Below are 27350 nucleotides of genomic sequence, written 5' to 3'. Positions count from 1 at the left end.
TTTTTATACTATTTTAGTTTTGAGCCATGTATATGAATTACCAATCCAAAAAAGTAAATACATATAAACATTTTAAAAGCAGAATAAAATTTAAAAAAACTCCTGTCCTTTCTGCTCTTCCACATGCCTTAGACATCTTTGGAAGGCAGTCTGCATCCGCTTTTCAATGAGACACGCAGGGCAGCAGGCCTCTGCACTCCTCCGGTGGCTAGAACAACAGCGTCAGCACACAGACCAGGAAGACCGCCTGGCCAGCAAACTGCGCCAAGCCAAGCACAACCTCTTTCCTTATCCCTGACTTAGAAAAACAAAACCAATACACAAATCCTCTCATCAGCATTTCTGTAGCCAGCTGTTAACCAATCCTCTTCCTGCCCTTTACTCTTTCTTTTCTTCCTTTTTCCAGAAAAACCTGGAAAGCTCTGCAAAACTTTGTAAAAGGACTTACTAGCTCTGGCTGCCTTGTTGTTTTCCTTCTCTCCTTTGGCCTGTGTCATCCTCTCAGGCAAGGGCTGCAGTCTGACTTCCTGCCAGTTCGCCTGCTGGGTTCATTTCAGTGTCTTAAAAAAAAAAACAAAACCAAAAAAAAACCCAACTATATTTTCCTGAACCTACAAACCTCAAGTTAGAGGTCATTATGTTCAACTTCATCCAAAGTAGAACATCCCAGTTGTAAAATTTAGCAGAGTAAATGTATTTGGTTTTAAAAACACAATCCCTTGGTTCCACTTTGTCTATCCAATCAACTTGGAGCGACAGCTCTCATAAAATATCTGCTCTTGCTAAGAATCCCACGGGGCAGGTCTATTTGTGTGTGGAGTTTAGCAGAGCAGAGGGCCCCAGTAAATTTCCATTTAGTAATTCAGTGACTGTCAATCGACACCTAATATGTATCCATGGCTGTCCGAGGCCCTGGGCTGGGGACAAAAACAAACATGACACTCAGCTCCAGCCCTCAATCTCTAATAACCCTGTTAGGGCACCTTCAGTTCATTAATGTGTCTGGACTCGTTTGTTTTGTTCTTTAAATCCATTTGCAAGGTAACGACTATACCACTAAGTTGTGGACATTTTCATGGTTAGCTGTGTGTCAGAAATATGATGTACAAGAATGGCTTTCTCCAGCCTCTCCCTTTTTTAAGATTTTGGGGAAATAGCTTTTACATTACAAAGATCAGAGTCAGAGTTCAAACTCTAGGTAATGTACTCCACACAAGATTCTCTAACCTTTTAGGGTGTTAATTAGTTGTAACAGTGTCAGAGCGTTCAGCTTTCATTAGCTATAATTCCTTGGCTCATATGCAGGAAATTTGAGACATATGTCAGGTGCATTCAATGAAAGGTTCTGCTCAAATCAAATGTGAGTCTAAAAGCAAGTCATTCTCAGTGACACTGAGCTTGGCAGGGAGTCAGGTGTCTAGAACCATACCATATACCTCCCCTGAGGGTGCTGGGCCAGAACGCTGCCATCGAGCGAGTGATGCTAAATTTGCTGGGAACACGGGGCAGAAGGCCCTACGGAGACTGCAGGACCGCTCCCTATTACACGGTGTACAGCATCACCACGAATGCTACCATGAGATTCATTCTGTGCTGGCTTATTCTCAGAGGAAAACCCCAACCAGATTGAGAATAAGGAACGCCACAGACCGAAAGCAGCAGCCAGAAGCTACTGCACCACTGTGGCTTCCACAGATACATACAAAACACACTGGCAGGAAGGAGTGTTGTGTTTCTCAGGTTTCCTGTCAGGACATCCTGGCTTGAAACACAGTTTGTCACTGAAAAATATAAGCTAATCGACAGATGGGAAACTGCCAGATTGTGTCCTTGAGAATCTCAGAAATCTGTCAGCTTGCAAAAGACAGCTCAAAAGCACGTATGAAAATCACCCATTTCCATTAATAACAGGTAGATTTTCTTCCAGGTAAAGAAGAACATGGGAACATGGGGGGTATGAATTGATTCAAGGAATATGGCTTGGGGAAGGTTCCATGTATGGATCCTGAGCAACAGGGCCCTGTCGGTTTTTTTTTTTTTTGGCTGTGCCTCAAGGCTTCTGGGATCTTAGTTCCCCGACCAGGGATCGAACCTGCGTCCCCTGCAGTGGAAGCACAGAGTCCCAACTACTGAACCACCAGGGAATTCCCAGGGCCCTGACTTAAACAGCCTTGGACCAAATTTACAATAATATTTGACAAACTCAGGGACTTCCCTGGTGGTCCAGTGGTAAAGAATCCGCCTTCCAATGCAGGGGATGTGGGTTTGATCCTTGGTTGGGGAAATAAGATCCCACATGCTGCGGGGAAACCAAGCCCAAGCGCCACAACTACTGGGCCCACACGTCCTGAAGCCCACATGCCACAACTAGAGAGAAGCCTGTGTACCACAACAAAAGATCCCACACGCCTCAACAAAGATCCTGTGTGCTGCAACTAAGACCGGACGCAGTCAAAAAGGTAAAAAGAAAAAAAGAAAAGAAATTGTTAAAAAATAAAAAAGATTTGACAAACTCAGGGTACAAGCATTACAGCATAAGGTGGTAGGCCCCATTTTGCTTGTGATTCTGAAGATCACCTGTGAATTCCCCATTGCCCCATGGACTTTGCTACCCGCATTGAACAGTTCAGTTCAGCATAACAGTATAAGGCTATATATTGAACACTATAAGCCATTTCCCCGGGAGAACTGCAAGATAAAAAAGGATCCATTAAAAGGAGAGCGTAGGCCAGGGCCCTGTACTCCAGGTTTGTCAAGCTCCGGATTACACAGGGCACTCATACGTTAATTAATTTATTCAGTTACTCATTCAACAAACATTTATAGAACACCTCTGAGGTTGCAAGCACTATGCTAGGTACTGGGAATGCAAAGGTGCATAAGACCCAGATCCCTGTCTTTGAGAAGTTTACGGTTAAATGGTGGAGAGCCAAGAACACCAACACTTAACAGTAAGGCAGTATGTGGATGTTTGCACAGAGTGTGCCTGCCCTGTTCCAAACGTGGTGGCACAAAGAGAGTTAGGAAAGAGTGATCAGAGACTGCGATGCTCGAGCTGAAAACCTGAAGAGTAAATACGAGCCAGCCGTGGGAAGCAAGGGAAGGAAAGAATGTTCAGGCAGTGAGACCAACATGTGCAAAGGTAGAAGAGAGAGAGTAGGCATGGCTGTGTGCAAGGAGAAGAGAGGGTGGGGTGGAAGAGACGAGGGTGGATGAGGAAATTAGAACCAGGTGACCAAGGCTCTTGCTGTCATGCTTAAGGCAGAGGCTGGGTCTCACGTTTGTTTTGTCCCCCATGGGGCTCAGAGACACTGGTAGATACATATTAGTTGCCAATAAATATCTGAAGACAATGAGGGGCCGCTGATGGGTTTTAAGCAGGGGAGTAACATGACCAGGTCTGCATAGGAGACAGGCATCTCCGGGGAAGACCTGAAGAGGCTTAGAGTGGAGGCAGGAAGACCATGGACGCACCTGCAGTGACTGAGGTAAGAGACGAAAATGGGCTGAACTAAGGTAATACCAGTGGGAGTGGAAAGAAATGGGTGGACACAGGATGGGTACATCATACAGGAGAGAGGGGGCTGCCGGTTTTAGATCAAAGAGTATGGATATATTTATCTTGTCTCATGGGCACTGCCAGACCACATTAAGAAATCATTGGTCAACCTGAAGATTCTTCAAAACCAGAGACTGAGACTATAAAGCTGGTGGTGTCCACTGCCCATTGCTGTGTCTGGGTGAGATGCCACTTCTCAGGTCCCCACAGAACTTCTCTTGTGCTTATACCCACTGCCTCTTCTGTGCAGAGGAAGCAAAAAGGGAAAACACTGTTCAGAAAAGAAGAACACCTAATTATCTTTAAGTGACCAACCTCTGTCCACATGAAGAGGTTGGGTTATAAATGAAGAGGCCTCCATCTCTTTACAGAATGTCTAAGGGAACAACAGGGATCAATTCAAGTCCTTCTCGCACAGAAGAGGAAGCCAGAACTCCAAGAGGGAGAGACACTTGCCCAAGGCCAGAGCTAGAGAGGAACAGAGATAGCCGAGAACACAAGTGTCATCCCCATTCCCCCCCCCCCCCCCCCCCCCCCCCGCCCAATAGAGGAAGTCCTTTAACTTTCCCCCAACCTTATCATTAACAGAGTGGGGAAGAGGAGGGGAGAGGTGAAGCCAGGAACATAAGCTGAGCCAAGTTCAGTTACGGGCCACACCCACTTCCCCAGCTTCAAAGAGAACAGAGATGACTACGGACTTTGACACTTGCAGGTCGGTGCAGACTTTTGAGGCCCTGTTGTACATCCCTCAGCCTTGTTCCAGTGGGTACTGTCTGTTAACACTCGTAGTCACACTATCCACCTTTGAGCTCTCCCTCCTCAACCACAAGCTTCTACTTCCTTGACTATTCTGTCTTATCATGCTCATCAAAACATTTTCAGAATGCCAATATTTTCGTCCCAATTTCACACGTGGCACCAAGAAGGAGTATGATAAACTTTATAGCTCTGAAAGCCTCGGTCAGAAAACAGTGCTGTGACACACAAGGTGGGCAGGCTGAGATCCCTCCTCAACTTCATATCTCCAGCCTCACAGCCCCATCTGTGAACAAGGAACCTCCTGAGGAAACACATGTGGTCTCTGCAGATTCCACAGCCACCCTGTCTCAAGACCTGACTTCCCCCCCTCCCCTCCCCCAACCCCTGAGCAGGAAAAAGAGCAGAGAAGGTGCTTCTTTAGCTCTTTCCTCTTCCCCGCTTAGCTCTATCACATCTCACGAGGTCAACACCTATGTTCTTAGAACCATATTTAGGGGTTTAGGGTACAATTCTGTTTTCCTCTATCATTGCACCTGGTTTTTCTGGCTTTCAGAAGAAGTGTCCCATTCACAGATCGTGGCTTACTTTTCCGCAGGCGGTGCGTCATATTCACAGACAAATTTTATCTCCTCGGTCACAACTTGGTCAGCTCCCCCAACTCACAGAAAATGATCAAAGACTATGTGTACTTTTACTTTTATATTAGCTTGCACATAATTCATTAAAAATTTAGAAGAAAAACACCTCAGCACATCCTCCAACCTCCCCACCCCTTGCTTTAATTTTCTCCACAGCACATCTGACATACTGTATAGTCCTTCATCTAACCCTCCTTTCCCTCCCTCCTTCCTTCTCTTCTTTCCTTCCTTCCTTTCATAGTCTTTCTTTCTCCTCACTAGAATGTAAACTTTTTGAAGGTAGGGCTTTTGTCTGTTTTGTTCATTTCTATATCCCTAGGACACAGCTCAGCGCCTGGCACATAGTAGAAACTCGATGAATGTTAAACGAACAAACTGTTGAATGAACAGTTGATTTTCCTTCCTTTTCTCTGGAGCCTACCACTCCCTCTTCTGCCACAACAGTGTTTTTTATCTAACAGCTAAGAGATCAGATGACCATGTATTTTATATCAGCTCTAGAGGGGAACTTCACTGAAACGGCAGTGGGTAAGTCTTCTCCACCTCCAACATCTCCACCTATTGAAATCGTATCCATTTGTCAAGTCCTACCGAACTCTTCTGTAGCACCATCCTTTAACCTCCTACAGTAATCTCCCCTGCCTCTGAAACCACAGCACTCAATGCCTGCATCACTCATCTAGAATTTAGCACCTTCTGCCTTATGCTGATAATATAATTTTCCTGAATGTGACTGCAACAGGAAGGTCAACAATAAGACAAGGGTAGTATTTCCTTGGCAAAGCTGGCTTCCTGCCCCTGCTCCCCTTCCTTCTACCTCTTTCCCACAGATCCCCACTTAGCAGTGCTTATCTTGCTGAATTGAACAAGGACCCAGATCTGGGCCTTACACTTTCAGGCTGGCCCATGTGAAGGGACCCACCTCTCAAACACCTATTAACCAAGTACACACAGAGGTCGCAGGGCATATAAACCAAATGCCAGTGTACTGATGCATACCAAGGAACAGTGGACATTCTATGGACTAGAATGCTTGAATTAGCCTGACTAGCTGATCTTTTCCTCATGGGCTAAAGAGTGCTTGGTTAACAGGGACTCAGAACAAAAGTAACCGACCTAAAGTCACCTCTCTCCTTTACGGCAGGGCCCCCCTTCCCTGCTACAGGAGCAGTCTGACCAAGGCAATCACAGCGCTCAAGTCCCCTTAGTCAAGACCTGCCCTTCCTCAGGCAGTACCAGGCCCACTTCTTTACTTCAGAGGATGGCCAAGTCCCTTCTGCTCAGTTCTCCAAACTGCTTTATAACTTAACCTAAATTACAACCACTTTCCAGCCCTTCTTTCCTGAGATTGCTCCCAGACACCTGATTAGTGTTCAGAGTGTCCTCCAACATTTGGGCAACAAATTTACAGACACGATCTAGGTTTACTTTCATGGAGAGCTAATCATCCATTACATGTGGGTTTTACTGGTCTGAAAGCAAACTTATTTCCTTTCACTTAGGTATACAAGCTACATTGACAAAATAGAAGACATTTCTCCAAATAAGCACCTGAGGGCCCGTGCCTTGTAGATTTCAGTAAGTTCCTGTGACAGTATAGAAAGGACTGCTTTGGCAGCAAAGAGGAAGAAAAAAAACACCCTCCATTTAAAGTGGCCCAGGGTAAACTAACAAGGCGCATTTGCTTTTTTTTTTTTTTAATTAATTAATTTATTTATTTATTTATGGCTATGTTGGGTCTTCGTTTCTGTACAAGGGCTTTCTCTAGTTGTGGCAAGCGGGGACCACCCTTCATCACTGTGCACGGGCCTCTCACTATCGCGGCCTCTCTTGCTGCGGAGCACAGGCTCCAGCCGCGCAGGCTCAGTAATTGTGGCTCACGGGCCCAGTTGCTCCGCAGCATGTGGGATCTTCCCAGACCAGGGCTCGAACCCGTGTCCGCTGCATTGGCAGGCAGATTCTCAGCCACTGCGCCACCAGGGAAGCCCCCATCTGCTCTCTTGATCTAAAACACAAAAGCTATCTGCCTTGCTCAAAACCAAAGACTATTTACCTACAAAGTGCTGGGTTTTGAGGAATGACTCCAAAATACCTGGGCCCTTATTAGTTTACCTTATCTTGGGAATTTCTCTATCTTTTGCTCTAGCCAAGTTCAAGAATTTACAAAAAGAAAGAAAAGAAAAGAAAATGGAAAGGGGACTTCCGTGTTTGTTGTCTTTCTTTTGTCTCTTGCAGTTCCACATACAACTTAGCAGTGAGTATGGGCTGCCATTCTCAGGACATAACACAGAGAACACAGACCCCCCTGGAGGTAACAGTGAATCTAACTTACACAGGCACCACATTTCTGCCCTTCGCACCATTGACTGGCAAATGAGCAATGGTTTGTAGATAGAGCAGGTGCAGGAGAGGTGGCTCCTGCCAGATGGTGCTAAAAAAAGGCCCAAGTCTGATACACAAGAGTCCTTCCATTAACCCATCCATGACCAAGGCAAAGTGTGTGGGTGGGGTTGGTCTTTCTCTGACTTTTGGGGCTTCCAGAGTCTCAAAGGGTACCTTAAGTGTTCCATTGCTTAACCTGGTTTTGCCTTGATACAAATGGCAGGGGTGGCCAAGAGACAGGGGATATAGAGGGGAAGCCTTTAGTGTAATATGCCTTCACTCATACCTTCTAGATGGTCCTGAGCTTCTCATACCCCAGAAAAGGGCTGACTAGGTACTGCCGCTTTCCTGTCGGAGTCCTGCAGTGGAACTTTAGTATGGCCTCTGAGAGCACTTCGTCTACCATATTCTTGCTGTAAGATGTGATGCATTCTTGCTGTAAGATGTGATGCCATTTACCCTGCTGAACCTCCTCTATATAAAGGGATAATTCCACCTAGCTCACACGACCAGCTGTGGGAATCTAATGAGATAACTTGTGTGAAAAGGCAAATACAGCCTCCGATACATGCTAAATAAGCACTCCAGGATACATTAGTTTTCTTCTTTCCAGGAGATAGTCTTGCATTCTGTTTACTCAGACCAACTTCCTATAAACTACTGGAGGCTAGCTTGTCCCCAGGGCTCGGGCCATTCCAGGAAAGATGTCTTGACCATAACAGTGTAACACGAGATGAAAAATTCCAGGAAGGGGCAGCTAGAGGAGAAAGACAACTGAAGGGTGCCACAAGGCAGAGTGTGCCCTAGACAGGGCTCCCAGCAGGAAATCCTGCGGCTTCTCACTTCAGCAGTATCACAGATGCTTGGGCCCAGAGAAAATCCCCCCAACCACCCTTCCCTAAATTCTGACCAGACCCCAGGTTCAACTCATCAGATCATGGATGAACCCTCTGCCTTTTCCTCCAAACGCACTGGGCAGGCTGTGGAGCTAATGCTAGGAAAAGGGAAGCTTCTGTCCATTAAAAATCAGTACAGGGAACCACACAAAGCCTTTTGTTTTAAGGACTACCCTGGGATTAATGGCCCTGAAAAGTGGCTCTAAGGACCCGGTGAGAAAAAGTGGAAAAGCAATTTTTATATTTTGACTGACCGACTACCACGTGCTAGACCAGACTAGTGAGTCTGTGGAGTGGATATTTTGCAAAGGAGAAAAGCGACAGAGATATGAACGACTCGCTCAGGGCAAACAGGCTGGCTAGAGCCCACGCTCCCTCTCGTTCCCCACCTGGCAAGACAGCCAGGGTGAGGCTCGGCCAATACCGGGAAAACGGGAGGGGCCCGGGTCCCCGGGCACAGCTGCTCGTTCCCTGCAGAGACGCGCGGTCTGCAGCTCAGGGTGCGGCCCGGCCCCACGTGCCCCGCCGCCCCGGCGGACCCGTGGGCAGGAGTCCAGGATCGGCCCCGCCCGCGCGAGGGTGCCAGGAAGTCGGTGCCCGACCTCAGAGCTGATCTGAAGGCACCTGGGGCACGCCTGGGGGCCCGGCCGGCTAACGACCTCGGGAAGGCCTCGCGCCGGACCGCCGGCACCCCTCCCCTCCCAGCTCGCCTCGTCAGCACCTTTCCCGCAGCCCGGCCCACCCCAGCCCCACAGTGGGTCACGAGGCAGCGCCTGAGCTTCGTCGCCGGGTGCGGCCCGGTCAGTCCCGGCCGGGCCAGCGCTCGGCGCCAACCCCCGCCCCCGCCGCCGCCCGGCGCGCGCCACGTCCCCGGCCCCGCCCCCGCGAGCCACGCGGGGAACCCCGGTGACGTCACCGTCCTCCAGCTCTCGCCTTCCCGCGCTCTCCAGAAAAGACGCGAAGGTGGTGACGTGTCCTGGGGTTTAATGCGGCTGCGCAAGAGACGTCCGCAACAGAACGTCCTGCGGCGCCGCCTGGTGGAAGAAAAGCACCAAACCCGCCGGAAAAGGCGGAGCGGGCGAGAGGAGAACGTGACTGACATCAGCTCGCGGAGCCGAGGGGGCGGCTGCCGCGTGACCAGGCCCCGCCCTCGGCGCCGGGAGCCTTTCTCTTCCTCTTTTTTTTTAGTACAGTGTGGAAGCTTGATTATTATGCCCCTTCTTTTAAGGTTAAAACCTCGCCTTTTCTCAAACTTATCAACATAAGTTATATTGCTATAGAAAATTTGGGGGGGAAAAATAAAGGAAAAGATATGAAGATAAGGAATAGCAGTACCCCTTTTCATATTTACTTCCAGACTTTCTTTTACTTTAATCTTGCTGTATGTCAGTGTAAGTACAAAAGCTCTTAAGGAGGGACAAAAAGCAGCAAAGCCAAGTTAGAAAAACACGGTAGAGACTTCCCTGGTGGGGGCAGTGGTTAAGAATCCACCTGCCAACGCAGGGGACACGGGTTCGAGCCCTGATCCGGGAAGATCCCACATGCTGCGGAGCAACTAAGCCTGTGCACCACAACTAAGCCTGCCAGCCACAACTACTGAGCCTGCCTTACCTACTGTCTGTGCTCCGCAACAAGAGAAGCTACTGCAGTGAGAAGCCCGTGCACGGCTACAGAGTAGCGCCCGCTCACCACAACTAGAAAAAACCTGCGCACAGCAATGGAGACCCCATGCAGCCAAAAGTAAATAAATAAGAAAACACGGTAGAAGAGAGAAGTGCAGAATAGGCGAGACGAAAGGGTAATAGTATTTAATAAGCGTTTAACAGACTATCTTATTTACTCTGCACATCATCCAGACGAGGAAACTGGGGCTCAGAGAGTTAAATAATTTGCCCAAGGTTGCACTGTTAATAAGCGGGTAGCAGAGTGGGAGTTTGAACCCAGGGGTTAAAATCTGAACCTTAAGATGGTGGTCTAGGGAGAAGGGCGAAAAACGGCAGGGAACATATATGGTAGCAGACTGGCTTTGTACTTCTGTAACTGTCGATGGGAACTAGTGCCTAGGAACATGGCTACTGCCTCCATCAGTTGGATCAGGTTTGCAGGAGCGTGCCATAAAGCAGCCCAGACTAATATGCTGCCTTGAAACACCTGGCTATATGCAAGGGCCACTAGTTGCAGAGTGTCACCGACCTCCAGCACTGCCAATGAAAGGTGGGGGTCAGCACCTGCTCAGGTATTAGGTCCTGCAACTCAAAGTGAGGCTTGCAGTCCAGCAGTGTTTCTTCAGTCCATCAACTTTCTTTACTCAGCTTGATGTTACAAATGCGGAGTCTTGGACCCTACCCTGGAACTTCTGAATGAGAATATGCTTTCTAACTAGATCCCTGGGTGATTCCTATGCACACTAAAGAACTGTTGTTATCATGTCACCCTGCTCCCTTGGTGATACAGGTGGGATGGTAGAAAGATGTGAAGGGAGCTTGTGGCGCTGGATGGTGGGAGGGCTGGGATAGGGAGGAGGTTTTGGTTTTCTGTTTTGGCTGTGCCACGTGCCCTGTGGGATCTCAGTTCCCCGACCAGGGATTGAACCCAAGGCACGGCAGTGAAAACCTGGAATCCTAACCACTAGGCCACCAGGGAACTCCCTGTAAGGAGGTCTAAAAAGAGGATCAAATACGGAGTATCAGCAAATCTCACAAGATGTGAAGGAAGAAAACTAGGAAATCAGAATCTGGGAGATTAAAAAACAAAAAAGAGTATGTTGAGGGGGGAAGCAGGTCCATCTTGGGAAAATGCACCAAAAAAATAGACACAAGGGCTGTTCTCTGTGACTGACTTTTCTATGTTGTCTGTGACTTTTGCCTGAGAGGGTCCATTCACTCGAAGGGCTGGAGGAGGGCAGTCCCTGCCCATTCCCTCACCTTCAGCACATAGAGTGGGATTTCTCTGAATTCTAGTGGAGGGCAAATTTTGACCTGTTTCTGACATGGGACACCAGGCAGTGACAGCAGAGTGCTTCTTGGATGACATATACAGGTTGTACTCTGTAAGCGGCCAGGCCTGGGGGCTGGTGTGGGTGCATGTGTATGCACATGTGGGCTGGAGGGAAGGGAAGTGATTGGCAGATCAGACATGACAAGAATCAGTGAAAGATGGGGTGGACATATGCGACTGGAAATTGCTAGGCCCAGAGAGTCACAGAGCTGATGACATCTGGTACCTTGAGAGAGCCAGGTGGCAGGCCTACAGAACTCCACTTGGGTGCTTCTTGGAGTCAGATTTTCTGGAGGCCTCTGAGTGGCCTATCGCTCCTCTAAATAGTAAGTAGCAAGCTGTTGAGATGATAGCAGTTCTGGTAGAGGCAGGTGTGAACCAAAGTGTTCTGGGTGTAGGAATAGCAAGCTGTTCTCATGATGCCCATCATGTTAGGGCCCCCCGCCATGTTGCCTGGAGGGGGAGTTAAGATGCCATCCATCTCAGACCCATCAATACACTCAGTCTGAGGACGGTCCGTCTGTCTGTGCAGTAGACAGGAGGCTGTGTGGACCTGGAGGGTCTTGCGCTGCTCACTCCAGAACACAAATAGTGGCTGCAGCGTGGGAAAGCAGCAGGTGGGCAGCCCTCAGAGCTGGGAGATTCCAACGCCTAATGGAGGTGTGCAGTGGATGGTACAGATGGGAGCATGTATGGGTGGGTGCAGGGTTTGAAGAACACTGGACCGTTGGGAGTAGCTAGGACCACTCTACTCTTCTGGCATGGGGCAAGTCTGAAATGAGGTCAATACTGATGGTGTCCCAAAGGTGTCTGGATGCTGGGAGTGGGTGTAGCGACCCTACTGGTACTCCTAGGACCATGCTTGACCTGGTAGAGAGGGTATCAATGTAGAAAAGGTCAATGTAACTCTGAACCCCATTTCAGATTTTGATGAACTGTGTTGGTGGGCTGGGGTGGTCCTGGGTGGAAGATCTTGGCGCTTGAGCGGGGGCCTCTTTTGGTGAATTATTTGCCCCAGGCATGTGTCTTATGGCTCCTGTGGTTCTTCTGGCCCCTGTGGTTGGAGTCAAGTACTGCTAGACCCAGCCAGGATTTGCCTGTCACTCACAGGTTTGGCTTGATCAAAAAGCTGTGACTGATGTCCTCAAAGTACTGAGGTTGAAAGACTTCTCAGAATAGGCCAACCACTGTGTTTCCTCGGGTGTTTTTGCTTTTAAAGCAAACACTCTGCCGCACCTAGTTTTAATTTCTCCTCTTCTCTATACCTATCCAAGCCCTTCCTCTCCTTTATTTTATTTTATTTTGTCCATGTGGCACGGTTTGTGGGATCTTAGTTCCCCGACCAGGGATCAAACCCATGCCCCCTGCAATGGAAGTGTGGAGTCCTAACCACTGGACTGCCAGGGAATCCCCACCTTCCTCTCCTTTAAAGCCCAGCACAGGTCTAATTCTCCATGGACCTCCGGACTCTCCTCAAGGATTTTCCCCATTGTCAGAAGCACTTGGGAGCTCTCCACACAAGCTAGCTCTTCAATCGTAGATAGACAACCCTTAATTTGCCTACCCATCCCCCTCTTGTAGGGGCACAGCTCCCCCTTTCACCAAAAATGATCACAGACTCCCCCACCCCCACCCCAGTTAGGCCCAGCAGAGCCTTTCTTTTGGGGATTTTGGACGTTGGATCAGGGAGAGTAGAGCAGTCAGTCCTGCTCTATAGTGTGGAAGTGAAAGCCATACTTTCAGGTGCATTAGGAGCCAGAATTCCTACCAGAAGGAGATGCTCTGTGCTGAGAGTGAAGCCTCAGGAGAGGTGGAGATGGGTCAGATAGACCCTGGCTGCAGGGGTTCTGAGCCTAGCCACACCCCAGCTCCACCCCAGGATGGTTGTCCAGCCCTATTTTAATGTCCATGAACCAGTCATTCGTTCGCATTTTGCCTGAGCTGGTTAGAGTTGGGTTTTTGTTATGTGCAAACAAAAAGCCTACCTAAGGACTTTTCTTGTCTTCCCAAGGACAGTGAATTATAAGGAATTTATATTATAAGGCAACATGACACAGTGGAAAGAACATGCACTTTGGAATAAAATGAAACATTTTTAATGCTGTTTCCAGCAAGATACTTAATCTCAAAGAGACTGTTTAAATTCATAAAAGAAGGGGTGATGGCTAAACTCAAAGAATGATGAGGACTAAATGAGAAAAATGATCAAATGAGAATCTAAATGAAAATGCCTGGGATGTAGTAGGCAAACAGGAAATGTTCATTCCCTTCTTTTCTCCTTAAAGGCAGGCTTTCATTCTGTGTCTTTCAGTGTATCTCCATTCTGTGATCAATGAATTAAAAAAATAGGAATTGAATTTTACCACCTGTTAAACTTTTTGGAGAGTAAAGAAGGAAAGAAATATCAAGAAAGCAAGCAATTACAAGCATTAGTTTGAAATGTCAAATACTGCCTTGACACCTGGATCTCTTTTTCCTGTTTTACTATCACCTGAATCTCCCAAAAGGTTTATAATTTTATAATTAGGCCAACATGAGATATAATTTGGAAAAACTAGTGACACTGTGCTTTGAGAAGAGAATAAAAGGGCATGACTGGAATTCTGCCAGGATGATCATCAACATTCTGCCCTAACCAGGGTACTATTAACTTTCCAACACTGTTGGTGTTAAGGCAAGTGCTGCTAACTTCTTAGAGAATTAGGAAAAGGTTGAAACAAACTCTAAAGGTGAGTCCTTCGAGAAGGTATGTGGGCTGGTTTTCTTTTTGTTCCTTCAAAAACTAGCCAGGAATACCACCCAATTTATAATGAAGACTATACACAGCAGCACCAAAAGGGCTATATGTACAAGAAGAGTTTTTCTTCAACAGAATCCACTTGAATGTGTTGAGAAACCGTATCTTAGCTAAGAGTAGTTCACTAAGGAACAGAGCCATCTAAGTGCCTAACTAGTATTTAAAGTTGTCAAAGGGTGGGGATGTGCAAATTTAGCAGCGAAAGACTCTTTTGTTTTGCCTCAAGGGAAAGTGATGGTGGTCAGAGGGGCCAGTTCCAAGGGCGGGTCCAGGGGGGGCCGCTGTTCTTGGTACTCTGCCACATGCCCATTGCGGTGGTGACCATACTCAAACTTGATCCGCAGCTCGCCAATCTTGGATTGGGGAAGAATATCTGGAATCCACTCAATGATGAAAGGTGTTGGCTCCTTTTGATCTGGGGAAGTGTTGCCTGAAGAAAAAAAAAAAAAGAAAAGAAAAAAGACTGATTAGTACAATTCCAAAATAAATTTGAGTCTGGACAGGACTTCCCTGGTGGCACAATGGTTAAGAATCTGCCTGCCAATGCAGGGGACATGGGTTCGAGCCCTGGTCCAGGAAGGTCCCACATGCCGTGGAGCAACTAAGCCCGTGTGCCACAACTACTTAAGCCCTCGTGCCACAACTACTGAAGCCCGTGTGCCTAGAGCCCGTGTTCCGCCACAAGAGAAGCCACCACAACGAGAAGCCCGCGCACTGCAATGAAGAGTAGCCCCAGCTCGCCGCAACTAGAGAAAGCCCGCGCGCAGCAAGAAAGACCCAATGCAGCCAAAAATAAATAAAATTAAAAAAAAATTGAGTCTGGACAGATATTACCCTGTTCACAAATCTTAAAAGGAAATGAAAAAGAAGTTAAAAAAAAAAAAACTATATGAGGAAAAAAAAGGCGCGGGGGGCCAACAAGAAGAATCAAGGGAAGGGAAAAGTGACTACTGCTGTACCTATCCAAAACAAAGTTTCAGGGAACTGTCTGGCATCCTCAAATAAAATAAGACCCAGCTTTTATGAAAATACGGCCAAAAGAATCACAAGGAGAGCCCAGCCAGACTAAGAGGAAAAGATAGCTGGATGAGGTTAAAAAGGGAGACAATCAAGAAAAGGTCAAGGTTTCAAGGAAACTAGAAAGAAACAAACTTAAAATCTACATGGTTCTAAAACATATTACAAATCCATAATAACAAAAGAGTGTGGGGCTTCCCTGGTGGCGCAGTGGTTGAGAGTCTGCCTGCCGATGCAGGGGACACGGATTCGTGCCCCGATCCGGGAAGATCCCACATGCTGCGGAGCGGCTAGGCCCATGAGCCATGGCCGCTGAGTCTGCGCGTCCGGAGCCTGTGCTCCGCAGCGGGAGAGGCCACAACAGTGAGAGGCCCGCGTACCGCTAAAAAAAAAAAAAAAAAAAAAAAAAGTATGGTACTGGCATATGTCTACACAGATTAACAGAACAAAACAGAAAGATCCAAAATGGATACAAAAAGAACAGGAATTTAAAATAAGGTAAAAATGGCATTTTCAATTAGTACAAGAAATACAAGTGTTTTTGTTTGTTTGTTTGTTTGTTTTGCGGTACGCGGGACTCTCACTGCCGTGGCCTCTCTCGCCACGGAGCACAGGCTCCGGACCCGCAAACTCAGCAGCCATGGCTCAACGGGCCCAGCCGCTCCGCGGCATGTGGGATCCTCCCGGACCGGGGCATGAACCTGCGTCCCCTGCATCGGCAGGCGGACCCTCAACCACTGCGCCACCAGGGAAACCCACGAGTGTTTCTTATAACAAATGGTGTGCATCAACTACATAATTATCTGGAAGAAAATAAAAGGCAGAATCTTACCTCATAACTTACATCAAGATAAAGTCCAGAAGATCAAAGATTTAAACGTGAAAAACTCAGGTTAGAGAATGCTTTTGAAAAAATGTAAAATACTAGCAGAATTAAAAATAAGCATATGGTATCACCTTCAAAACTATGGAGACAATTAAGCATAGAAAACATAGTCCATTTAGCAAAAAACAGAAGAACAAAACAAGGAGACAGAAGACCAACTCTATCAATTATAATAAAGGGGAAAAACTATTGAAATTGGAGAAAAATCAAAACCAACAATATAATATTGATAAGAGATTCAATAAGAACAAAGTGTCACAAAAAAGTTAAAAGGATGGCAAACATCAGAAAAATGTAAAACAAAAGAAAGCTGGTGTCACTGTTGTAATATTGAACAAAGATGAATTTAGGGCAAATGTTATTTTTACATTGATAAAGTATTGCTATATACTGAATCTACATTCTCCCAAAATTTCTCCCAAATTTTGTATCCTCCCAAGATTCATAAATTGAAAACCTAATCCCTGATGTGATAGTACTTGGAGGTGGGGGCTTTGAGAGGTGATTAGGTCATGAGGGCAGATGAATGAGATGAGTGCCCTTATTTTAGACCCCAGAGACATCCTTGCCCTTTCTGTAATGTGAGGACACAAAGTGAAGACTGCTGATGGCCGTCTTTGAGCCGGGAAGCAGGCCCTCACCAGACATCGAATCTGTTGGTGCCTTTATCTTGGATTTCCCACCCCGCAGAACTGTGAGAAATAAATTTCAGTTGTTTGTAAGCCACCCAGTTTATGGTATTCTGTTATAGCAGCCCAAATGGACTAGACAATATATTTACATTGACATCTGTCAATAACTCTGATGTACCAAAAACATTGCATTACAATACTCAAAGTCTTTTTGCAATATCAGAAGACATTTAGAGAAACATAACTGTAGTAGGAAATTGTCTCACAACTCTGCTAAGTTGTATAAGTCTTAAAGCTATATAAGACTTTACATTGGATAAATAATAACATCTTTGCTAGCACAAATTAATATCATACATTAGGTTAGTGAGAAAATATTTTTAAATCCCTAAAATAAATAGAAATTGAAAGGCACATCTTCTCAAAATAATAAAAGTAGAAATTTATAGCTAAGAATATAAAAATCAAACCAATTCAACCAACTGGAAATTTTAAATACAAAGTGTTGGGGACACAGAGAAACTAAACTACGATTAGAGACTATTTAGATATTAATAATAAGAAGAACCTTAAATGTTCTTATTATCAAATATGAATTTTAAAAATTAACTGATAATTTCAAAAGGTATAAAAATTTAAAAATTCCAAAAAAGTGTTAGAAAAAAATTTTAAAGAGTTGGGAGAAATTTTTACAGACAAAAGCATAAAATAGTTCAAAACAGACATTCAGATAAATACAAGAGCCAGTTCCTTGAAAAAGACAAAAAATTCTTGGAGTATATAACTATAGACCTAGGTTTTAAAAGTTATGTGATTATCCTCTATACCAAAAATTATAAAATGGTACACAATTTAAATTTTGGATGAAAACAGGAGAATTTTTTGGGAAAAAAACAATTAAAATCGACTAAAGAAGAGGTAGAGACCGTGAGTATAAATATAAATCAGAAGAAATTAAACAAGTTTTTAGAGAACTGCCTGCAAGTAAAGATTAGGTCCAAGAGAATAAATTCTTTCAAACATTCAAGGAACAGATATTTCCTAAGTTATTTTTTTTAATTAATTTTTATTGGAGTATAGTTGATTTACAATGTTGTGTTAGTTGCTGCTGTACAGCAAAGTGAATCAGTTATACATATACACATATCCACTCTTTTTTAGGTTCTTTTCCCATATAGGTCATTACAGAGAATTGAGTAGAGTTCCCTGTGCTATACAGTAGGTTCTTATTCGTTATCTATTTTATATATAGTAGTGTGTATATGTCAATCCCCAAATCCCAATTTACCCTTCCCCCCAAGATATTTAATTTGGTCCAAAGCTTTCTAAAATCATTTTCTATATAACTATTACAAAACCCCAAAAAAGATAGCCTCCAAAAAAGAAACTGTAGGCAGTTAATACTTATGAATCAATAATAAAAAATCCTAAATAAAGTATTAGCAAATAGACTCTACATAATACATATCAAAATAAAAAAGACCACACAGGATTTATTCCAGAAAGGCAAGATTACTTCAATATTAGACATTTATTCATAAAACTCACATTGTAAATCAATTATACTTAAATAAAATAAATGAATTTCATTGCACTTGGGTCAAAACAGTTCATCTTTTGAGGTTTCTCAAAAGATGGTAAAAAGGTATTTCAAGGGACTTCCCCAGTGGTCCAGTGGTTAAGACTCCCCCTTCCAATGCAGGGATACAGGTTTGATCCCTGGTCGGGGAACTAAGTTCCCACGTGCTGCGGGGTGTGGCCAAAAATTTTTAAAAAAAGGTATTTCAAAAAATTAAATTCTAGGGAGTTCCCTGGTGGTCTAGTGGTTAGGATTTGGTGCTTTCACTGCTGTGGCCCAGGTTTAATCTCTGGTTGGGGAACTCCCGCGAGCCATGTGGTGAGGCCAAAAAATAATACATAAATAAATAAAAATAATTTAAAAAACAACTACCTTAAAAAAATCAATTCTATTTCCTAATAAAAATACTTAATAAACCAAGAATATGATATGCTGTTATAATAAAAAATTTTATCTGAAATCAATAACCAATAGTTCATTATTTAATAGTGAAACACAGAGCAGCTTTTCCCAGAAAAATTCTATGAAATGCTAATGGTATTCCCCTGAAAAGTGTTGACCGGTCAAATAAGCCGGGGGAAAACTTAAGTTAAATAAAGTTCAACAGGTATTTTAATTTCAGGATCTTTTTAATATGCAAATTTATAGGATGAGTTACTAAGAGGGATACATTATATTCTAAGATACTACTCCCTACTGCCTCCCTACTCCAGTTGTAACATTATCTGCGATCTGAGTATATCATACAACCAGGGAAGTTCTCATGTGGCAAAGTTTCTTTTCCCAGCAAAAAAGTATTACAAAATTGACTGAACAAGGGTTCAGGGAGTCTTAGAATCAAGGGTCTTAGAATCAAAGAAATACAGTATGTAGCATTTCTCAAACTTATCAGATCATGGAACACTTTTTTCACAGCATACTTATCACTATCTCTTCTTCAAGACAGAGTTGGAAAATGCTATGCTGGAGGAGTTTTTACTATAGTAAAAATGATAGTTTTACTATAGTAAAATGAAAATCTCAACTGCTAGCTTTACTATTATTCATTGTTGCTCTTGAAGTTGTAGCTAATTTAACAAGAAAAAAACAATGAGATATAAACATTTGATAGGAAACAAAATTATCATTATTTTTCAAGTGATATAATTGATTTCCCAGAAACAACAGGTAAACAACTATCATCGCTACTAGGAACTCATTAAGGAGGGCAATTTGATAGTAATTATATCAAAATCAAGAGCTTTCCATACATTGGCAGTAACAAGTTAAACACATGATAAATATCTTATTCCCAAGAGCAGCCAAAAATATATTTCACAAGAATTTGACAAAACAATTATAAATTCTAAATTTCTTGGTGACACAGTTCACTGCCCTGACAGTGCTTATAGCCTAGTCAGTGGAAAGACAGGTGAGTGTTGGATGGCTAGGAGTGAAGGCTCTGGAGTCCAAAACTGCCTGGAGTTGAGGACCAGCTCCACCACTTTACTAGCTGTGTAACTCTGGACAGGTTACTGCACCTATCTTCACCTCAGTTTATTCATCTGTAAATGGGGATCACAGAATCTACCTCTGAGTGGGCTGATGAGCATTAAATGGATTAATCTAGGTAAAGAACTTAAAATAACAGCTGGCACAGAGTAGGTGCTCATTAAGTGCTACTTGTTATAGTTGTCATTATTATTATTAAATTATTATACCCAAGTTAAAAATAGACAAAGAAAAAGCAATTCATCAAATACAAATGACTAATATGAAAATTTACTCTCATTAACATTTGAGGGTAATGCAAATTAAAAGAATGATAGAACATTTTTTGGCTATCAAGTCAATAGAGATTAAAAAAAGAAACTCTTGGGGACTTCCCTGGTGATGCAGTGGTTAAGAATCCGCCTGCCAATGCAAGGGACATGGGTTCGATCCCTGGTCCGGGAAGATCCCACATGCCACGGAGCAACTAAGCCCGTGCACCACAACTACTGAGCCCACATGCCACAACTACTGAAGCCCGCGCACCTAGAGCCCATGCTCCACAACAAGAGAAGTCACCGCAATGATAAGCCCATGCACCGCAATGAAGGGTAGCCCCCTGCAATGAAGAATAGCCCCCTGCTTGCCACAACTAGAGAAAGCACATGGGCAGCAATGAAGACCCAACACAGACAAAAGTAAAAAATAAAAAAATAAAAAAGAGAAACTCTTTCATGCATGGCTAGCAGGAGTAAACTGCAGAAATATTACAATCTTTCTGGAGGGCAGCGTGACAAAAACAATCAAAAGTCCTAAAAATGTACATAATCTTTGACCTTCCAGTTTAACTTTTAAGAATTTACCCCAAAGAATATCCTAAATAAATTAGGAAATAATTAAGGCTATAAAAGGTTTGTCTAAAAGGAAGTTAATTATAAAAGGAAGCATTATTCATAATAGCAAAAAGTTTGAAACAACTTAAATTCAGGATTGACTAGAGTGAGATAACTTAATGAATGAATTTTATGAAGCTGTTTAAAAATGTTGTATTCACAATAGCCAAAAGGTTGAAGCAATCCAAGTATCCAAACAGATGAATGGATACACAAAATGTACTAGATACATATAATGAAATATTGTTCAGCCTTAGAAAGGAAAGAAAATTTGTCACATGCTACAATGTGGATGAACCTTGAAGAGATTATGCTAAGTGAAATAAGCCAGTCACAAAAGGACAAAGATTGTATGATTCTAATTTGAGTCGTCAAATTCATACAGACAGAAAGTAGAATGGCAACCAGGTCTGGGGGGAGGCAGGAATGCAGAGTTAGTATTTGATGGGTAGTTTCAGTTGAGAAAGATGAAAAAGTTCTGCAGATGGATGGTGGTGATGGTTGCACAACAATGCAAAAGTACTTAATGCCAGAAAACCTTATGCTTAAAAATGGTTAAAATGTTAAGTTTTATATTACATGTTTTATAATAATAAAAAAAGTTTAAAAGATAATGTTGAAGACAGACATGGAAAGCAGTTCATGATATATTTTTAAGTGAAAAAAGCTGCTAAGATATGATCCCATGTTTTAGAAACTCTTTTTCTTTTCTTTTCTTTTTTAAATTTATTTATTTGTTTGTTTTTAGTTTTGGCTGCGTTGGGTCTTTGTTGCTGTGCATAGGCTTTCTCTAGTTGCAGTGAGTGGGGGCTACTCTTCGTTGCGGTGCGCAGGCTTCTCATTGCAGTAGCTTCTCTTGTTGCAGAGCACGGGCTCTAGGCACGTAGGCTTCAGCAGTTGTGGCACGCGGGCTCAGCAGTTGTGGCTTGTGGGCTCTAGAGTGCAGGCTCAGTAGTTGTGGTGCACAGGCTCAGTTGCTCTGCGGCATGTGGGATCTTCCCGGGCCAGGGCTCAATCCCGTGTCCCTTGCATTGGCAGGCAGATTCTTAACCACTGCACCACCAGGAAAGCCCCTAGAAACCCTTTACATGCACAGAAAAAAAAGTCTGAAAGGGTATACACCAAAATCTTAATGATGATGTCATCTATAGTGGGTGGGATTACAGGTGGTTTTTATTTTTCTCCTCCTTTATGCTCTATAATGAAATCTATGATTTCTGTATAATGAACAGGTATTACTTCTCTAATTTTATTTTTTTTTAAATAAATTTATTTATTTTTGGCTGTGTTGGGTCTTCGTTGCTGTGCACGGGCTTTCTCTAGTTGCGGCGAGCAGGGGCTACTCTTCATTGCTGCGCGTGGGCTTCCTCTAGTTGCGGCGAGCTGGGGCTACTCTTCGTTGCGGTGCGTGGGCTTCTCATAGCGGTGGCTTCTCTTGTTGCGGAGCACGGGCTCTAGGTGTGCAGGCTTCAGTAGTGTGGCACATGGCATCAATAGTTGTGGTTTGCGGTTCTAGAGCTCAGGCTCAGTAGTTGTGGCGCATGGGCTTAGCTGCTCTGTGGCATGTGGCATCTTCCAGGCCAGGGCTTGAACCCATGTCCCTTGCATTGGCAGGCAGATTCTTAACCATTGTGCCACCAGGGAAGCCCTCTAATTTTATTTTTAAAGTACTGGCTCAGATGAAACAAAACAACTTATCCCATGACTGCCTTTACAAAATGTGTGAATGTGTCTTCTTTGTTCAAGGTCAAGCCCCAAAGTTGAGGACAGCGTAATACACACAGGTGACCCTCAAAGGAAGGTGTGCTATTGAAACCACCAATTTACTTACCAACTTTGAGAAAAGTTTTTAGTTCCAAGGGTCGCAGCACTGGTTGCTTTTCTATACGGCCATAGGTTTCTGCTATGCTCTCTACTTCTACTTTAGGGCATTTAAACAGCTCATAAGTCCCATCCCGGTTCTGGATAAAACTCCGGGTGATTTCCAAAGGCATCTGCATATGGAGACAATACCAAGAAAGGTGAGAAAGGAAAAACTTTCAAAGTAGACAAACATTGGATGACAACAGATTTTATTCATTCTTTTCTAAGTACACTCAAATTAACTAAAATTTCCCCTTGTATTTTCAAGTAAATTTTGTCAACAGTTCTGCCTTTCCTTTTCTCTCTGTAACTTTCATTTGAACCCTTACCAAACCATACTGAACTGAACGCCTAATACCTTCATGGCTACCTGACTGCTACTGGCACAGACCTGCTCTAAAATCAGTTTTATTCCCTCCCCTACTGCTCTGCTGGCAGCAATCTTCTCCTAAAAACCCTACCAACAGCACCTATAGCTGACCTCACATCCTGTGTGCTTCCACCACCCTTGAGACTAAGCCAGAGCTTGAACTGAATTTTGCCTTTGCCACTAAACAGCAGGCTGAGCTTCTCATAGCCTGTTTCTCATCTGCAAAACACTGTTAATACCAGTGCATGGTTGTGAGATTGAATGGGGTGATACAGGTAAGTAACGTGCATCACAGAGGCTCCACGACTTGACTTTGCTCTGGGGCTGCTGCAGTGCCTCCCTGAACCCCGCCCTTTTCAGGCTAGAAGCCGTTTCTGCGACATCCTCCATTTAAAGAAGTTCCTCAAGTGTGAACATAGGCCTTTCCTAAAGTTCCCATGTAAGTTCTATAGTTACCAAACAATTTATTTTTCTGAACGTAACAGTGCCTTGCAATTCAGCTAATCTTAATGTATTAAATCACATGATGCTGAGTTTTCCACACTATTCCGTTATCATAGGAAGGGAAAATCCTCACATTTTTAGGATCTGTTTGAAAAAAATGTCTAATATTGCCCCTGTGAGAAAGGACACAAACTACTTAAGAATCATTTCTCTAGTGAGAGCTAAATTGCAGTTTGGAGAGGAACACTGAATTGTGCTGGACCCACGGACTTCACAAATAGTATATCATCTCAAATTATATATATACTTTCTAGCTGCTTGCCAGTTAACCTAGGGCTTACCATGGCTAGTAGGGGATCATTATTTAATTTACAAGAAAGAGCATCCCTGTTTTCTGATCCCAAAGGCAAAGAAAAAAGGATACTCCAATTTAAGATACATCCTCAAGCTACAGGGAATACCTATTAAAATCAGAGTTGGAACAATAAAGCCATGAATATTTCTGAATAATCTCTTAGTATGAAAAAAAGGAATACTCTTTGGTGACCATGACTCAAGGAGCTGGTGCAAACATACTTCCCGCACTTGCTTCCCTCTCTTCCCCTCTCTGCCCTCCCACTATTGTAGAAATAAACTCTTACCTCTGGGGTATCTAAGATTTGTTTAACTTGCAGGATATTCGTGATATGCCAGGTATACTTGGAAAAGGTTCCCAGTGGCAAAGCATCTTTGCGAACAAAAGCTTCAAGGTAAAAAGGGGGTAAAATTAGACTATCGAAAAATAACATGCTCTTTCACTGAATTTGTTATCCAGTTTCTGGAGAGTTCAGTGAAGTGATATTCCTGCCTTATAGAATCTCAGTCCTCTAAAAAAGGTATTTTATACACACACACACACACACACACACACACACACACACACACACACACGTTTTGGGTGGGCCAAAATGTTTGTTCGTTTTTTTCCATAAGATGGCTCTAGTATTGCTTAGTGGTCTTTTTTTTGTGGTACACGGGCCTCTCACTGCTGCAGCCTCTCCTTTTGCGGAGCACAGGCTCCGGACGCGCAGGCTCAGCAGCCATGGCTCACGGGCCCAGCCGCTTTGCGGCACGTGGGATCCTCCCGGACTGGGGCATGAACCCGCGTCCCCTGCATTAGCAGGCGGACTCTCAACCACTGCACCACCAGGGAAGCCCTGCTTAGTGGTCTTTAACTTCATTTGAAACAATCTTGTTAGATTGTATTGTGACAACTGTCCTATCAGTTGCATTTAAAAAAAACTTATCAAAATTGGTGAATTTCTGTGTATCCATTTTAATATTGAAGATGGAAGAAAAAAAGCAACATTTTCCTTATATTATGCTTTATTATTTCAAGAAAGGTAAACATGCAACTGAAACACAAAAAAAGATTTGTGCAGTGTATGGAGAAGGTGCTGTGACTGATTGAATGTGTCAGGAGTGATTTGTGGAGTTCTGTGCTGGAGATCTCTTGCTGGACGATGCTCCACAGTTGGGTAGACCAGTTGAAGTTGATAGCGATCAAATCGAGACATTAATTGAGAACAATCAACATTATACCACGCGGGAGATAGTCGACATACTCAAAATATCTAAATGAAGCGTTGAAAATCATTTGCAGCAGCTTGGTTATGTTAATTGCTTTGATGTTTGGGTTCCACATAAGTTAAGTGAAAACAACCTTCTTGACTGTATTTCCTCATGCAATTCTCTACTGAAACGTAATGAAAATGTTCTGTTTTTAAAACAAATTGTGATGGGTGATGAGAAGTGGGTAGTGTACAATAATGTGGAATGGAAGAGATCATGGGGCAAGTGAAATGAACCACCACCAACGACACCAAAGGCCGGTCTTCATCCAAAGAAGGTGACGTTGTGTATGTGATGGAATTGGAAGGGAGTCCTCTATTATGAACTCCTTCTGGAAAACCAGACAATTAATTCCAACAAGTACTGCTCCCAATTAGACCAACTGAAAGCAGCACTCAGTGAAAAGTGTCTGGAATTAGTCAACAGAAAACGCTTCATCTTCCATCAGGATAACGCAAGACCGCATGTTTCTTTGATGACCAGGCAAAAACTGTTAGAGCTTGGCTGGGAAGTTCTGACTCATCTGCCGTATTCACCAGACATTGCACCTTCGGATTTCCATTTATTTCGGTCTTTACAGAATTCTCTTAATGGAAAAAATTTCAATTCCCTGGAAGACTGTAAAAGACACCTAGAACAGTTCTTTGCTCAAAAAGATAAAAAGTTTTGGGAAGATGTGGGATTATGAAGTTGCCTGAAAAATGGCAGAAGGTAGTGGAACAAAAGGGTGAATATGTTGTTCAATAAAGTTCTTGGTGAAAATGAAAAATGTGTCTTTTATTTTTATTTTAAAAACGAAGGAACTTTTTGGCCAACCCAATATATATATTTTTTGGCCGTGCCGCGCAGCCTGAGGGATCTTAGTTACCCCACCAGGGATCGAACCTAGCCCCGGCAGTGAAAGTGCTGAGTCCTAACCAATGGACCGCCAGGGAATTCCCTAAAAAAGGAATTCTAAAAGCAAATCTATGATAGAGTTTTGGCAGAAATGTGATGAATCAAATGATAAGGATTTCTGCTATAAAAAGTCTCTGATGCTTCTTTTGAGATACTACTGATTTTTGACATCTTGGCAACTTGTTTGTTTGGTAAGTCTACACACAGAGGACTCTATTATAAAACAGCCTCTTCCAACTTTAGATAAGTCAGAGGTCAAATCATAGTCCTTAAAATAACTACATAGAGTTTAAGCCTGCTCACGTGGTTGCCAATCTATTGCCCTGCCTCCCAGATTATAAAGGGGTTCCACTGAAGGACCCAAAAAGATCTAAGCAATGGGTTAAAATTAATGTATTAGGCCTAAAATGGTTTGTTTTTGTTTTTGTTTTGGCTGCACTACTCAGCATGCGGGATCTTAGTTCCCCGACCAGGGATCGAACCCATGCCCCTTCAGTGGAAGTGTGGAGTCCTAACCACTGGACTGCTAGGAAATTCCAGGCCTAAAGTTTAAACTGGAAGCATCAACACTGTCTCAAGGGACTTCCCTGGTGGCACAGTGGTTAAGAATCCACCTGCCAACGCAGGGGATACGGGTTCGAACCCTAGTCCGGGAAGATCTCACATGCTGCGAAGCAACCAAACCCGTGCACCACAACTACTGAACCTGTGCTCTAGACCCTGTGAGCCACAACTATTGAGCCCACGTGTCACAACTAATGAAGCCCACGCACCTAAGGCCCATGCTCGGCAACAAGAGAAGCCACCAGGCCCTGCTCGCCACAACTAGAGAAAGCCTGTGTGCAGCAACGAAGACCCAACATAGTCCAAAAAAATAAATAAATAAATAAATAAATTTATTTAAAAAAAAATTCTGTCTCAAAAGTCAGATAGATAAGATAAGGTGTAAAGACAGAGATTTTTATGGCCCTAAACAGAGAGAGTCACAGCTTATACTATTAAAAGACACAATTAAACATCAGTCCTGGGAATTCCCTGGAGGTTCCGTGGTTAGGTCTCTGAGCTTCCACTGCAGGGGCACAGCTTCGATCCCTGGTCAAACACTAAGATCCCGCATGCTGAATGGCTCAGCCAAAAAACAAACAAACAGAAACACTTCAGTCCCTATTACATCATCAAATAACAATTTACTGAAGAAATAGCTCTGATTTCTAGCTGTAGTTACTCTTGGGCTATTTGTCCCTGAGCAATCTTTTCCTTCTCCTTTTCTCTCCCTTATTTCTTTATACTACCAAATAAGTATCTTGAGATCTCTAGTAGAAAGATATTATATAAAACCAAGAAATAAGTATCAGAATACTGTAATTATAAAATGTTCCAAGCCTGAGAATCACTCTAAAAATAAAATCTCCCTTCATCATAAATGGGGAATCATGAAAAACAAGTTTTAGTTTTTGACACATCCTGTAATATGCTTCCAAGAAGCCAGCCCAAACAACAACTGGAGACTGCAATGCTTTTGTTGAAATTGGTTCATATCTAGAAAATATCCAACTTCTTGGTGGGCACCTTCATTGTGCTTCATCGGTGATCCTTTTACCAACATTTTGCTTCCGGAATCTTTCCATCAACTCTTACTAGCATAAGCGTGGGGCCTTTG

General features: G+C 43.7%; 1 protein-coding gene across 2 annotated transcripts in view; it reads right to left on the bottom strand.

Annotated features, from left to right (window-relative positions):
- Window positions 1-13310: 13310 nt before the first annotated feature.
- C12H2orf42 (chromosome 12 C2orf42 homolog) overlaps window positions 13311-27350 on the bottom strand; it is a 29913-nt gene continuing 15873 nt past the window's right edge. For both annotated transcript variants that reach the window (XM_060027558.1, XM_060027559.1), the window contains 3 exons: window positions 23824-23924; window positions 22337-22499; window positions 13311-14458 (listed from right to left, as the gene is read on the bottom strand). In XM_060027558.1, the coding sequence (XP_059883541.1) occupies window positions 14250-14458; window positions 22337-22499; window positions 23824-23924 (473 nt within the window). In that variant the 3' untranslated portion in view covers window positions 13311-14249. The remainder of the gene's footprint in view (window positions 14459-22336; window positions 22500-23823; window positions 23925-27350) is intronic.

The sequence above is a fragment of the Delphinus delphis genome, chromosome 12 (genome assembly GCF_949987515.2).
Source record: "Delphinus delphis chromosome 12, mDelDel1.2, whole genome shotgun sequence".
NCBI lineage: Eukaryota > Metazoa > Chordata > Mammalia > Artiodactyla > Delphinidae > Delphinus > Delphinus delphis.
The sequence above is the reverse complement of the archived record's forward strand: the minus strand, read 5'-3'. Positions and strand labels throughout refer to the sequence as shown.